We start from the raw sequence: 14197 nt of genomic DNA on the forward strand, positions 1-14197 counted from the left end.
TTGTGAATTCCAGTGCGTGAACTTGCTGAGCATACCCTTGCATAAAGCAATGATTTTTTTATTTTTTTTTTTATTGCCTCACTTCCAGGCTTACCCAGAATATCTCATTACGTACCAGATTGTGAAGCCAGAAGCTCCCTCACAGACAGCAACAGCAGCAGAGCAAAAGACCTAGTAGCTACAGAGCAGTGAAGAAGGATGTGACTTCAATCTTGGACTGGATGGATGCGTGTTTCAGAAAATCAGTATCATATAAAATTGTTAACAACCTGGAAATAAGCTGTATGTCTTTTATGAAGCATTGCTGTCTTGATGAATATGATATGAGTAACTCTTGCATACTCAACTGCTACTGTTCCTTTTGAGGAAAGTTTACAAGGGACTGCCTTTTAATAACATATCTCAGGCTCCTAGTCTCTGCAGTTACTTTGTGTAAAATAATGTTGTTTTGATCTAGACTTTGGGAACATTATTGTGCAAACAGAAATCTTTATCAGTGCCATCTCACATGTTAAAATGTCAGACACTACTATTCTAGTTATTTGCAGACCAATTGCATTAAGCCCATAACTTTCTTTTCAGCATACACCATTCATTTTATGTTTTCAAGAGATCCTAGTCAACTATTTATTTTCCTTTTGTATTCTGAAGTTGAGCCAGAACCTTCTTAAAGATATTTTGCACAAAGTCGAGTTGACTAAAATTGTTAACAATGCAATATGAATTTAATCTGAGAAGGGGCTAGGTCCAGTTCTTCAATATAGGGGTTTTTTGCACACCTCTGAGCAAATGATAATATGAGTGAGTGTAGCTTTAGAGTGGAAACAAATCATGTCAGTTCACTGCTTTGTCTGTGTGAGTTTTCTGGGGGAAGCCCTAGGAAGTGTTTGCAAGGGTAAAACCAGCTCTTGGGCTTGGAAGAACAACTTCATAAAGCAGGTCAATGCCCTCTGCTGGCATCTCTAAAAGAACGTTTTATAAGGCTTCTATTAAGTACATGAAGTCTGTGAAACGTTCTCCGGTTCCAGTGGCGCATGGTTTTGCTGGGAGGTAACAGGTGAAAAGTCAGAAGATTGCATGCATGAGGGCATATCTGGTTCATGTCCCTCTGTGATATGAGACCCAGTATATGGGTTTCAGACTGGTCGTGAAGAGTGTATTATAACAGCTTTGTGTCACGCCTTTGCGTGTGACATCACAGTTGAAGAGTTTAAAGGATTTACAAAAAATAGTAATTTTTTTAAATATCGATTTTACATTTTGATGAGAATGAACTTTTAAAACACCAGTGGGCAAGTGGCTTTCTTTGCAGGTATACCAGAGAACAAAGCTAGGATTTATTCACTCAAATCCCCTTCCCCGCGAGTTCCCAGGTTTATTTCACTGGGTAAGAGAAAGTTATTTTTAAGCATTGCATAGCACAGCATCAAACAGTTTCAGAAGTCCCCCTCATGGAGGATATGCATTTAACAGAAGTAGAAACAGATTTTTTTGTTATTGTTGGTTTAACAGCTTCAGAGAAGGCTGAAAACCGAGCCGTGTTCATTTTGTTTTCTTACCAACCAATACCAGGAGATGTGCTTCAGTGTTGAGCATGTAACGACTGGAGAAAAAGACGTTCCTTGGAACACAACGTGCCGTATGTTTTCCTGTCAACCAGCACCATTGAGTATCTGATGATCCAGTTCATGCATTCAGGTGTCATCCCCCTTAAAGCAAGGAAACGGCAGAATAGCATGCTTTTTGTTTATAAAAATGGATGTGCTCCCCATAAGTGGGAGTTTGCAGATGTGTTTGGATAAAACAGACTTAAACCTGAAGAGCTTTTCACTTTCAGCATTAAGACACGCAGTTTCAGTTTTAGCATGAAGACATTAATGCTGAAGCAAGCTGTCCTCGCAGAGGAGCTTCACCCACTGTAAAACCAGTCATTTAGTGCAATATGGCTACCTGCACATCAGCTGTTTGTAATTCTCTTTAGAGAAAACCTTAGAAGTAGCAATATTCCAACAAATCCTTGAACTTTGGGGTTTACTTTTCTTAAGCTGGCAGTGGATCTATGGTTCTCGCTTCATTTTGTGACCTGATTAAATATGTAGCTTTGAAGTCCAAGGCAGGCTCTAGCCTAGTTGTCCTTTTAATCAGATTTCATTGATGAAATTGGGTGCTTGTATTTTGGCTACTTGTTTAATAGTGTTAGGATTGCAGAGATCACCACTAGGCTTTGAAGCTTTGTATTCATCATTAAAGTTTGGGGTTTGTTTTTAACTTAGCTAATAACGGAGTTGGGAGATGTGCCTATCTACGCTAGGGTTTCAGATAGCAGTGAGAGTGCGTGTTTGCTCACCATCCCCAGTTAGACATAGTTTTAAATGGTGAAACAGTTGTGCTGCTTAGGTGAGCAAAATGGTTAATGTCAGTGTGGAAGTTAACAGCTTTACATCTTTCAAAAGCACGAACAAACCTAAAAACAGAAAAACCCCACCAAGCCCGCACAGATTCCGTTCTTGCTTGTTGTTTCCTGTGTGCTGATTGAACTAATGGCTAGTCTGGATTTCTTCTGCAGCCTTGAACTTCTAGAGGATAAAAATACTGTCCAGTATCTTTGAACTGCCAGTGTTAACGTACCTGATGTTCCGTGCAGAGTAAAGGTGCTGTGTGAGGAAATCGTTTTGCAGTGGTTTTTGTCTTGTAATGATGTGATCTCCTGTCTGTTCGTGACCAGACAGAGAGGAATACCTAGGCCTGATGGTGCGTCTGTGTGTCATAGAAATCTGTGCGGGAGTAGCATCTGCCTCTCCTGGCATATGTTGTTGTAGCTCCTCTTCCAGTTTCAAACAAAGTGAGGATCTGCCCATCAGTATCAAAGTTACCCGTGAGAAAGCTGGTGATGGTTTTGGTGGTAGGGCTGTATTTGGCAGGTTGTTAACGGTACAGATGCTGCTGCTTCACCCAAGGGAGTTAACATGATGCTTCCTAATTCTAGAGAATGGGACCTTAAAAAAGGCATGCCCCTGTGACCAGGCAGCTGCTGCCTCCTGAGAAATGGTTTTCTGACTTCCTGGGAAGGGCGGTCCCCTGCTCACCAGTTGCTCATTTGCAGCATTGAGTCACCAGTGGAGGCACAGGAGGAGCCGAGGATGCAAGAACATTCTGGGCTAAGCCATCTCATAGGTTTGGGAGCCTGGGCACCTCTCACTTGGCTCCAGAAAGAGCTGTTCCCCCTGGGACAGGGCATGGTGTCTGCTGGGAAAAGGACAGTTGTCTCTCTCAGGCCTGTTGATTTTTGCCCATGTCCCTTTGAGGCAGCATTTTGAAACGTCAGGACCTTAATAGGCAAACAGAAAGAAACTTCATCACGTAGCGAAGAATGGAGGGTTCTGCTCTCTGTTGCTGACATTGTTTCCATGAGACAGATGAATCAGGTACATGGTGCAGAGTGACACAGCAGTCTGAATGCTGTCAACAAAACTTGTTAGGATTAAAAGCAGAGAGTACAGTACACCTTATGGTATCTTATTTTCTCACCCTTATTTTTATCTGCCACTTTGTTCTGATCCCAGCTCCACAGAGACTGTTACAAACCTCTTGTGCTACTTCCACCATTTTGCGGTCACTATTGGTGTGCAGTCCAAGGAATGAGCAATGTGTTTTTCTAACCTTCGTTTTGAATGTTTGCATGTGATGGAATCCCATTGCATTATGCAGCAGGAATTTATTTTGCTTGCAAACTTTATTACCGTGCTTACTGATAACAGGAGTACCCCAAACCTAACCTCTACACTTACTTAAGCAAAAAGAAAGCCCCACAAAATGTTCTGCATTGCTGGCTTTGGTGGGCAGCAGACACACAAGAGGCACGTGGTACAGGGGACAGAGTAGCTTCTGGAGGAGGGTGCTTCCTTGGCTCTGGAAACTAGCTGATCCTACTGTTTGTTGTAGGTTAGAGGAAATGTCTGCTCACTGTGAATGCAAGATGTGCTTGAGGGATGCTAACATGTGCCACTGTGTGGCCTGCAGAACTAAAGACAGCGGCAGATCTTCTTACGAGACACTCCTGCATCCCTGCAGTGCAGTCCAAGCTCCTGCACAGTACTTGCACTACCTAGAGTTTCCATATGGAACTGTTAACAGAAATGACCCAGATTATTCAGAAAGGTGGGTAAAAGGAAGGGTGCAAACACAAAACAGGTTAGTTGGAACACTGCTGGTCTTTCTCAGCTGAAGGTCTGATGCACGCTTCAGTCATTTTAAGCTATGCTGCAGCACTGCTGGGGAAGATGTAGGTAAGTACAGATGCAATTCTAGCCTTGGGTAGTGAGTGGCCTGTGAGCCACCATAGACTTGAATCTATTGATGATCAGAGGTGGTGGCTTTGGCACAGCCCAGAGCATGCTCTCCTCATCTTTCAGGGAGCAGCAGAGGTGGAGTGGCAGTGTTCCCACCTGTGAAAGCTAGAGGACCAGGAGACAGCAAATGTTACAACTTCTGAAGCGAGGTGAACGAGCCCAGGAACCAGCAGGGGACGTGAGAAACAGATGCATTTCCCATTACACTCTCACATATGCCTGTCAGGTCATATTGTCTGACTGGTTTCGATACATCTGTTTCTGTCCTACTGATCCTGCTGGTGGCAATTTTTAGTGTTGGTTCTGTTAATTACTAATACGGACCATTAAGAGTCCCTGCATCAGATGGTAGTTCTGACACTTCCTCCTTAACAGCTGCAGAACTTGCTCCAGCTCTGGCCATTGAAGTGGGGATGTTTCTGTGCCGCAGTCCCATGAGCTTGCGCATCTTCTTTCGGTTGCTTTCTCTGCCAACTTAGATGACAGTGTACCTGGGAGTTGAGTTTTTAGACCTTTCTTTGTATAACTTGTTTTCATAACTAGCCCTGCGTGTTTCCTCTCTTGGTTGCCAATTACCTGGGACTGGGTTATCATTTATTTATTTCCTCCTTTACCTTCTCTCTCAAAGAAGACGATGGGCAGGTTCTCAGCCTACCTACACACGGTGGACTTTAGGTAACATCTCTGTAACAACCGAGTTTGATCTATAAATGTGCTTGGCTAAATGTCTGATCTGCAATACTTGTACTAGTTTAAAATTCAATAAATACATTTTTAACAGTTGCTCTGTAGAAGCTGCCATTGTCTCTTGGCTTTAGCACAAACCTGCTCCAGCCACAACTGTTGAAAACAGGTTTATTTTTATTTTCTCCAAACAGTTTGTTTTCTCCCTCCCTCAGGCAATAAATAAAAAGTTAATTTCTAGAAAATAAAAAGGGAACAAACCATACATATGTACATCAGCCACACAGGCATCTCATGTGCTGGATGGGACTGGGGGGAAACACGGCTCCAGGTGGGTTGAGGATGAGGCATTCTCCAGGCTTGGACCGCAGGCTGCAGCAGTGTTGTACAGGTGAACAACACCCAGCTCAGGTGGAGAAGGGCTGGAGGAAGATTGAAGATTCTGGATGGATGTCTCTGGGCCAGCCTTTCTTCCACCTGGCTGCTTCTCTCTTCCATTACACCCACATCCCATCCTGCCTTTTTTGGAAGAGCAGCGGTGGGATGGGTGGGGAGGAAACAGAGGGAGTAATCAGAAGCAGCCCAGACTGCTGCCCTCACCCTTTCCTTCTCTTCTCTAAGCCACAGGAGATTGGACCTCAGTTTTGTAGGAACCAGGGACCCACAGAGGCAAGAAAAGAGTCATTTAGGACTGCATCTCCCTGTCCTACCCCCCTCCCAGCCACAGGAATGGGTTTAGCTGGTGCCTTTCCCAGCTCCTGCATCACTTCCATAGGCAACTGGCAAGGCTGAGGCTGACTGCAGGCAGCCACCACTGTGCCACCACTCCTGCTCACCCCAAGGCCGTGCCTGCAGCTCTGCTCCTCACCCAGTGTAACTGGCTCAGGTAAGCAGCACCCACCACACACACCCATGTCTCTTTGTGCAAGGGGGAAGACAGCTGCACAGTCAAAGAGGGTGTGCTCCCTTTTCAACCCGGATGAGCTAGGGGCAGAAGTATGGGGAGAAGGGGAGCTGTATCTTTCTTTTAAAAAGAAGACAATCAAATAGGGATGGAAAGAGATGAAGGCCAGGCACTTGAGGAAACCCAGTATACCATTCTTTTCCTTCCCCAAAGAGCCTGGACGGTGTCAGGGCTTGTGGCTTTTACAACTTTCATGCTTTCAAAACATAAAATTACAAAGCAAAAAAAAACAAGATGAGGTAAGAAATTTCCCTACGAAAAGAAGACATCGAGTCCAGGGTGAATGGCAGTGTCCAGCACTATTGCTTTAGCATCACAGGGCTCCATGCCCTCCTGCCCCACTCCACGCCCAGCCCCCTCTGCCTGGCTGGCCTCAGCCCCTGAGCTAACAGCTGGGTGACGTGGTGATGGGGCTGTGCAGGTAGGGGAGGCTGCTGGGGGTGGCGTGGACACCGACCGAGACTGGGAAGCTGAAGACAAACGGAGAGGTGGGTGTGGAGGTGGCCTTGCCCCGCTCCCGCAGCTTCCCAGAGGGGCTGACGGCTTCCACTGTGTACGAGGTGGCCAACACCTGCGACTCGAACTGCAGCAGCTGCCCCATGAAGCTGAAGTTAGGGGAGATGATGCTCCGGCGCTGCTTCACGAACTCGAAGGCCTCCTCCAGCTTGACACGCTTCTTCATCATCAGGTAAGCCAGGCAGATAGTGGCTGAGCGGGAGATACCAGCCTGGCAGTGGACCAGGACCCGGCCACAGCACTCCTTCACTGAGTCTGGAGGGCAACGGCATGAGAGGTGAGACCACGGCGCTTCCAACACAGCCCAACCCCTCACCGGACCTGCAGGAGGTGCTGACCTCCCTCCCACCACAGCAACAACTGGCTTCGAACCTGCTGGACCCCAGGCCCCTCTGACCCTCCAGGACTTCGAGGCGGGAACCTCCCTCCCAGTGAAACACACACAGACACAAGCACTCACCAATGTACTCAATTGCCTCCATGAACCAGGAGCTGATGTCGGCTTTGTGGTTATCCTCCACCGGGATACACTTGTACTGGTAGAGCCCCTCGAAGTGGTTGGGGCAGTCTGAGGAGACGTTCAGGAGGGCTGTGATGCCCAGAGCATCGAGCATGTCCCGCCGGGCAGCGTGGTAGGCGCTGCCAAGGTAGAGGAAGGGAAGGATTTCCACAGGGCCACCCTGTTACAGAGGAAAACAACAGCTGTGGGGGTGACCAGGGGACAGCGGTGGGCAAGACACGTCCAGATGGCTTGGAGGCCCTGAGCAGCGCAGGAACCTGGCACCTGGTCCAGGCCCTGGAAAGAGGGAGCAGAGAGAGAGCAGAGAGAGCCCAGAAGCAGTCCCTTCTGGGCTGCTAAACCCATTTTGCCCCCCCCCCCCAATCCTGTTCAGGAACAGGCCAGTGTGGTTAATAGGATCTGGGCTTGTCAGTTCCCCAGGAAGCACAAACACTCTGGGATCGGGAGGACCACCATACAGAGGAAAGGAAGCCAGGCTCTGGCTCTGCTGGAATCAGGGAAAGATTGAAACTCCAGCAGGACCAGGTTGGAATTTTGGAAGGAGCCATCAAAAGAGCTGAACACCAGGCTTCTAGACATACCTGGTCATGAAAGGGGGTCCCACAGGAACTACAGCCCAAATCCAGGGTTTCGGCACTGGTGGGGGGTGACACATTGCTCAGGGACTTGGTTTTTGCACAGAACTCGGGGTACTCCGAGGAGAAGCGCTCGTAACCCCCTGCAAGGAGAGAGGCAGAAAGCGTTATCCCACTGCAGAACACCGGAGCTGGAGCTGACGCATCCCTCCATGCCCTTCGCCACTAGATGATGCTGCAGTGATGGAGAGTGGTCTCCTGCCCCAGGATCCGCAAGTAGGCTCCTGGCAGCACAGGGGGAATCCTTAAGGCCCCACCACTCCCTTGGAACCAGAGCTCCAAGAACTCTGCAATGCTCTTGGCTGCCTCAAAGTCCCTGTTCTCAGGTTTAGTCCCCTACGCACTGCTAGCCAAAACCCCAAACCAAAGCCATCAAAGACGATGGAGAGGGGATTTGATGCAAGCATCCTCTCACCTCAATGGGAAAAGCTGCTCCCATGCCAAGGACTGTTCAGTTCCCAGCTTCCTCGGATACATCATCCTGCTGCAAAGCACAGGGAGGTCTCCAGCTTTCCCAGCTTGACCCTCCAGCCCAGAGCTCACCAGAAACAATGGGTCAGGGGAGCCCTGGCACTGGCCAGGTACACTGAAGCTAACCCCACAGCAAAGCAGCTCTCCGGAGAGGTGCCCATTGCCTCTCAAGGACACAGGTGTGAGCTGAACAGGCAAGTGCCCTGTGAAAGAGCAGCTGCTTCCCTGACCCGCTGCCAGGGGGATAAGCAAAGGTGACCTCAGGTCTTCCTAACAGCAGGTAAAACAAGAGCAAACCCCACTGGCTTCCCAGGCCAGAGAAACTGCCGTGTTGGCTGCAAATAAACACTTCAGGTGAGATTTCCTTCTCCCATTCAAATCGAATCAAAACCCCTGGCATCCTTATGCAGCCTGACCTTGAGCCTTAAAACCAACGGAAATCAGGTATTGAACTATTACCACAAGAATCTCACTAGACCAAGCCCTGATTCCCAGGATAGCTCCTGAAGGCTCACCCTAACTGCAGGTCCTGTGCCTGCATCTGGGCTTGCCAGAGCACACACACACAAGGACATGTTCCTTACCCAGCCTCAGCTCTGAGACTGCCCCGATCAAGACAGTCACACCACCAGTGAGTGTAAGTGTCCGCAGCAAAGCAGCCCAGGAATCCCTAAGCAACTAGAGACAGACACTGCCTGTATCCCAGTGTCCTTCCTGGTATCATCCCCCTACACAAGGAAAGGCTCTGGCACCTTGAAGCGGGAACATGCGTGCGCATCCCTGAATTTGCACTGTCGCTCCCACAGGAGCAGGACAGTTTGCAGAGGCTCTGCTTCCAGGACCTGACATCCTTTTGTGGTCCCACTGGTTCAATTTGGAAGCGCACCCAAAACCAAGTGCCCCTGCTACACGTCTATCTTCAGGAGGTCTGATCCCAAAATCCCTGGGTCTATCACACACATCCCACTCAGGTGGCCATCGCACCATCCTGAGCTGCTTAGGGTGACGTGTGCACACCTTCTGCCTTGGAAAGGCAAACCGACCCTTTCAAACAAAGGGGTATCTCTTCAATGTACCCTTATCAGCTCTAATGCCTGTTTGGCCAAGCACCACATCCAGCTGCTCCATGCAGCGGTGTGCTGCTGCTGGCCGTGTATGTGGACCCCGCCTGACACAGGAACCATGCCACGCTGGTGCCCATGGCCCAGCAGCACCCAGCAGGGCAGTTTCACAGGGAGCCTGGCCGCAGTCTGATCTACACAAAACACACACAGGTCTTCGCTGTGACCTGCACCCGATACATCTGCACTCGGACCCGCACAGTGCTGTGCTAGCACGGCTCTTGTGAAAGCCCAACCATTTTAGCAGCTCCGTGGTAAGGAAGGAGGAAGTCTCCTGCGCCAAGACTGAGTCCGTTCCTCAAAAGTAAAGGGCTGGAAACCCCAAGCACTCTGCCACAGGGACACCAGAAGCCCTCAGCTGTCAAAGGCCACCCCTGAAGCACCGCCAGTGTTTCCTAACACACGCACGGCTCCTAGCACCGCGACGGTTCATGGCGAAGGACCAGAGAGCGTGCACCCGAGCCAGCCCTCGCTGTGCCGGCGCTCCCGCAGCAGCACATCGTATCGCATCCGCGGAACAGCTCCTGCTGGTTTTACTGTGCCTAGTACAACACAAGTGCCAGCTCCCCCATCTATCAACCCTCCGAATGGATTTGCTACCCTGCATACACATCCTCACCCCTGCTGTAAGTAAACCAAGGGATAAATTAACTCTCAGGCTATAAACAAAGAAGAAAGCCCCCACAGAGCTCACGCAGCAGCCCCAGCCGCGCATCCCCTCCCCTCAACCGCCTCACGGCAATTCTCACCACCACTCGCAGCGCTCCATTCACTACATGCCGGCGCTGAGAGCGCGGCGGGGGCAAAGCTCCGGTCGCAAACACAGAGGCATGTGGGGGATGGCTCTGCCCGCTGCAGACGGGCACCGGCAGCGTGGGGCTGAGCTCAGGCAAGGAGGGGGATCCCATACACACACACACGCTTCCAAAGGGGGTTCGCTTCTCGGGGTCGCTCCCAACCCGCTCACGGTTCATCGGAGACCCCCCCCCCCACTATCACGATACCCAGCCCCCCCCCGCCGGTACCTGCGAGGAGGCGGATGTCGGCGCGCGCCGTGTCGCGGCGGAGCGCGCGCACCACGAGCGCCACGGTGCTGTCCTCGCGCAGGGCCTCCGCGCGCGGGCTGCGCTCGTCGTACACCACGACGGCGGCGTAGAGCCCCGCGCGCAGCCGCGCTCGCACGTCCCCCTCGGCCGGCAGGATCTGCTCCAGGCTCACGGACCCCTTCGACCGGCGCCGAACGATCGTGTTGCACCGCACGTTCAGAGAGCCGCGGATGTGCCCGGCGCTGTGAGCCAAGAACGGACGGCAGTCCAACACCAGGCACCTCCCGTTGCCGCCGCCGCCGCCGGCCTCTTCGCGGCACACCAGGCGCCGCAGCGCGCTGCCCTCCATCTCCCGCAGACCTTCCGTGGCCACCATGGCGGGGAATGACCGGGACCGGGACCGGGACCGGCAGCGAGGGAAGGGGATTGGGGGGGGGGGTGGGGAGGGGGAGGGAACCCTGCTGCCGGTGCCGCTCGCGCACCCCCGCGCGCGGCGGACGGCGGAGCCTTTACTACCCCGGGGGGAGGGGGAGGGGGAGGGGGAGGGGGGGGAGGGGAGCGGCGGGCCGGGCGAGCGCGCGCGCGCCCGCCCCTTCGCCCCGCCCCGCCCATTCATCCCGCGCCGCGCTCGCCGCGGCGCGGGATGAATGGGCGGGGCGGGGCGAAGGGGCGCGCGCGCGCGCCGTCACCGCCTCCTCCCATTCACAAAAAAAAACACTCCGGCCATGTTCGCCCTCGGTTTGTGAATGGAGCAAGGAGTTTGGGGGGAGGGGAGAGGGGAAATGGGTGGTGCCGCCCGCGCTCGGTGTCACCCCGATACCCCCGCTGGGTATGCGCATGTATGCACTAGGCGGCGGGGTACACACGTGTGCGCTTTGTCGCTTTGCTCCTGTCCAGGCTGGGCTGGGTAGGGCGAAGCAGGGATCTGCAGGAAGCTCCGCAGCCCGCTCTGTATACGCTGTGTGTGCCTGCCGCTGCGCGCATAGAGAGCGTGGGCCACACAGAGCACGCCGCCGCTGCAACGTTGTCGCTGTCTGAAAACAGCCCCGTAAAGCACCACAGCACCCTGCCTAAGGAGCAGCCCCATGGAAGGCTCTTCAGTCTGATTCCTCACATGGGATTTGACTGTTAACTATATGACTATTAACTATTTATGGTTAAAAGTCAAAGAGGGAAATTGACAGCCCTGAAGTGACCCCAAGAGGGCCTCCCCATAACGGCCACCTTACACAGAGTCATCTTCACCCACTGGTCCCCATCAGGCTGCTTTCAAACTAAAGCGATGCCACAAGCCTCACTGCCAACAACTGTGCTCAGGGTGTTTCCTGAGAACAGATGCTGGCCAGTTCCAGGTGCGTCTGCTCCAGAGATCTGACAGTGCCCAAATGTAGACCTGGACCTTGTGGGAGTTACCCAAGCCCATCTGCCCCGGTCGCTGCTTTCCACAGAGAGCAGCATTTTGGACAGGCAGCATGAATTCCCTTCCCCTGCATGCCCATAGCTGTTGATTTGAACAGGGTAACACCTTGCTGTGCGTGTCCACCTGAGAGGAATACAGCCTACCACGCATGTTCTATAGCTGTGTCCCACTGCTGCCTCTCCCGCACACTCTGCTCTCTGACTGCTGCTGGATTCTGCTCTCCATCTGCGTCAGCCTGATCTTTGCACCCCTACCGTTTGTGTGCTGTGCCAACCCTTCACCAGCCAAGCAGAGCTATGGGGGAAACATAGCTGCCATTTGTGTAATACACCCCCTCCAGGTATCTACTGGAGCCTGCTGCCTAATGCAGCAGGGGTGGAAGGCTGATTTTCTCCCCTTCCAACCTGCAGCAGGCACTAGGGAAGAAGAAACCTATTTATTACTGAAGTAAACTCTGAGTGGCCAGCGACGTGCCAGGGACACATTTTCTTCCTTTAGAGAGCGCTACCAGAGACAAAAAAAAACACCTCAAACCGAGAATGTGATTTCAAAGTAATTGAAAGTGATGCTCTCTTAGCATGACTGGAACTCAAGCTGGACCATCAGAAATGTCTCAGGGAGCTTTACTCAAGAGCCGATGCCAAAATACTCTTGTTTCTTTGCTCCCCCTGGGCAGGAGACGTTGGCCACTATCATGTGATGATCTGGCCTGCTGGCTGCAATGCCACTGCACTATTCTCTTCAGCCTTTACACTAAAATTGGATGACCAAGGGCACAGAGCATATATCTTTGGAGGCAGGGCCTGGCATCCTCACTTTTCTCTTCTTGGTCCATCATGTGACTGGACCAAGATGGTCTGAGGTCGGAGAGGAAGACAGCATTGACATGGTGCAGGAGGATGGTGATGGCTCAGAGACTGCTGGCTGAACCCGAAGGTGAGAGCACCCAAACCGGACCAAGTCAATGGCACCCAGGCAGGATCCACCACTGGGGATAAAAAGGGATCTCAGCAGTTAGCTGAGAAGGAAACCTTGTTAGCCTTGTCTGTTATGATGGGACAACCAAGAACCACCTTGAAAGGCAGAAGCCACAAGGCGGAAGAACCAACACAATTCCTGGTGTGGAGGCGCAGGGGGTGCAGGAAGGGCTGGGGAAAGGGGGAAGGGTGGGGATGGGAGAAGCCGATACGGCTTCGTGTTCTGACTTTGCAAACCTAGAGAAGCGTGAAAGCTAATATTCCTGTCAATCGGCATCTGCATAGCATAAACTGAAATATACCCTGCTGGAAAACAACCAACCAAAAGAAAAGAGAGGGAGAGCAAGAGACATTCATTTCCTTTGCAACAGTCAAAGAATCATCTTTTATAGGGCCCTGGCCAGAAGAGGTAGTTGTTGAAAGAAGCTGGAGGGAAATGAATTGCCAAAGGAGGCACATATTTGCATGATTAAATGTCAATATGTACCTTGAATTAAGGAAAAGGAATTTACACCTCATGTCACTGTGGCAGTGGAAACCAAATTAGATCCAGGCTGTGAATTTGCCAGCCAATAGATACCCATTTGTTTGGCTATCTGAAGGCTTATCCGGCCCAGAGAAATGCTGAGGCACGAGTTCCCCTGGGTGGGCAACCTGCTGAGCTCAGCCCAGATCCCTCTGGGCTCCTCCAGGCTTTCCTGGCCCTGCTCCCCCAGCTCCTGGCCCCAGCGCTCACACGTGGGGCTCTGGCATGCTGCATCATGACGCAGGCCTCAGCCACAGGGCAGATGTGCCTCCCTCTGTACCACCTGGGCTGGACACAGGCCAGGGTTTTGCTTTGCAGGAGTTATCCCACGAACTCGATTCCCCCCGTCCTCCTGGTCAGCTGGCTGTGCTGAGCTGTGTCCCTGCCGCTCTCAGCACGTGGCAGAGGTTGCAGCGTAAGGATGCTGGCACCTTCCCCCAGCAGCTCCCAGCGGTTAGCCGAAGGGTTGAGTGGTTTGCCCTGGCATGTGCAGGAAGCCTGTGGCAGAAGTGAAAGGCAGAATCAAGGTCTTAACAACTCGCAAGTCTGCACTTACCCGCAGAACCCAGCCTTGCCGGGCTGCTGCGGGGTCATTGCTCCTCTCTGTCTTCATGCTGCACGTTATGGTTCTCCTTTCGTAGTGTCTTTCTCCCAGCTTTCCAGGCTGGGGGAAGCATCCTCCTGTCTGCAAAGGGCAGTGCAGCAGTGACAGAGTTAACAGATTCATGTTAATAAATCCAGGCTCTCTTTTCCTCTAGGGCATATTTGCATATTAATGGAGGGGAATTGTAACGAACCTGTCTAGGGAGGCTAAAGGGAAAATTATGCAAGGTTGGTTAAGGAGGTGGAGGAGGGGAAAATGTTCATTTCCAGCACTTTCCAACCCCTCAGCTGCAAAAGCACGTGAGCAACCTGAGCTCCAGGGCAGTGCCTTGCTGAGCCTGGGACATCCTGGGGGGGAAGGGAGT

General features: G+C 51.8%; 2 protein-coding genes across 4 annotated transcripts in view; one reads left to right on the top strand and one right to left on the bottom strand.

Annotated features, from left to right (window-relative positions):
* Nucleotides 1-5132, top strand: part of TNKS (tankyrase) — a 139949-nt gene extending 134817 nt beyond the window's left edge. For all 3 annotated transcript variants that reach the window (XM_062637562.1, XM_062637563.1, XM_062637564.1), the window contains one exon: nt 89-5132. In XM_062637562.1, the coding sequence (XP_062493546.1) occupies nt 89-175 (87 nt within the window). In that variant the 3' untranslated portion in view covers nt 176-5132. The remainder of the gene's footprint in view (nt 1-88) is intronic.
* Nucleotides 5133-5190: 58 nt separating this feature from the next.
* On the bottom strand, nt 5191-10682 carry DUSP4 (dual specificity phosphatase 4). Its single transcript, XM_062637565.1, has 4 exons — nt 10286-10682; nt 7615-7751; nt 6974-7193; nt 5191-6768 (listed from the first exon to the last, which is right to left on the bottom strand). The coding sequence occupies exons 1-4, from the start codon at nt 10680-10682 to the stop codon at nt 6383-6385; spliced, it is 1140 nt and encodes a 379-aa protein (XP_062493549.1). The 3' UTR covers nt 5191-6382.
* Nucleotides 10683-14197: the final 3515 nt, after the last annotated feature.

Source organism: Pezoporus occidentalis, unplaced genomic scaffold (assembly GCF_034315485.1).
Source record: "Pezoporus occidentalis ecotype Australia unplaced genomic scaffold, CSIRO_AGI_Poc_V1 ctg53, whole genome shotgun sequence".
Lineage (NCBI taxonomy): Eukaryota > Metazoa > Chordata > Aves > Psittaciformes > Psittacidae > Pezoporus > Pezoporus occidentalis.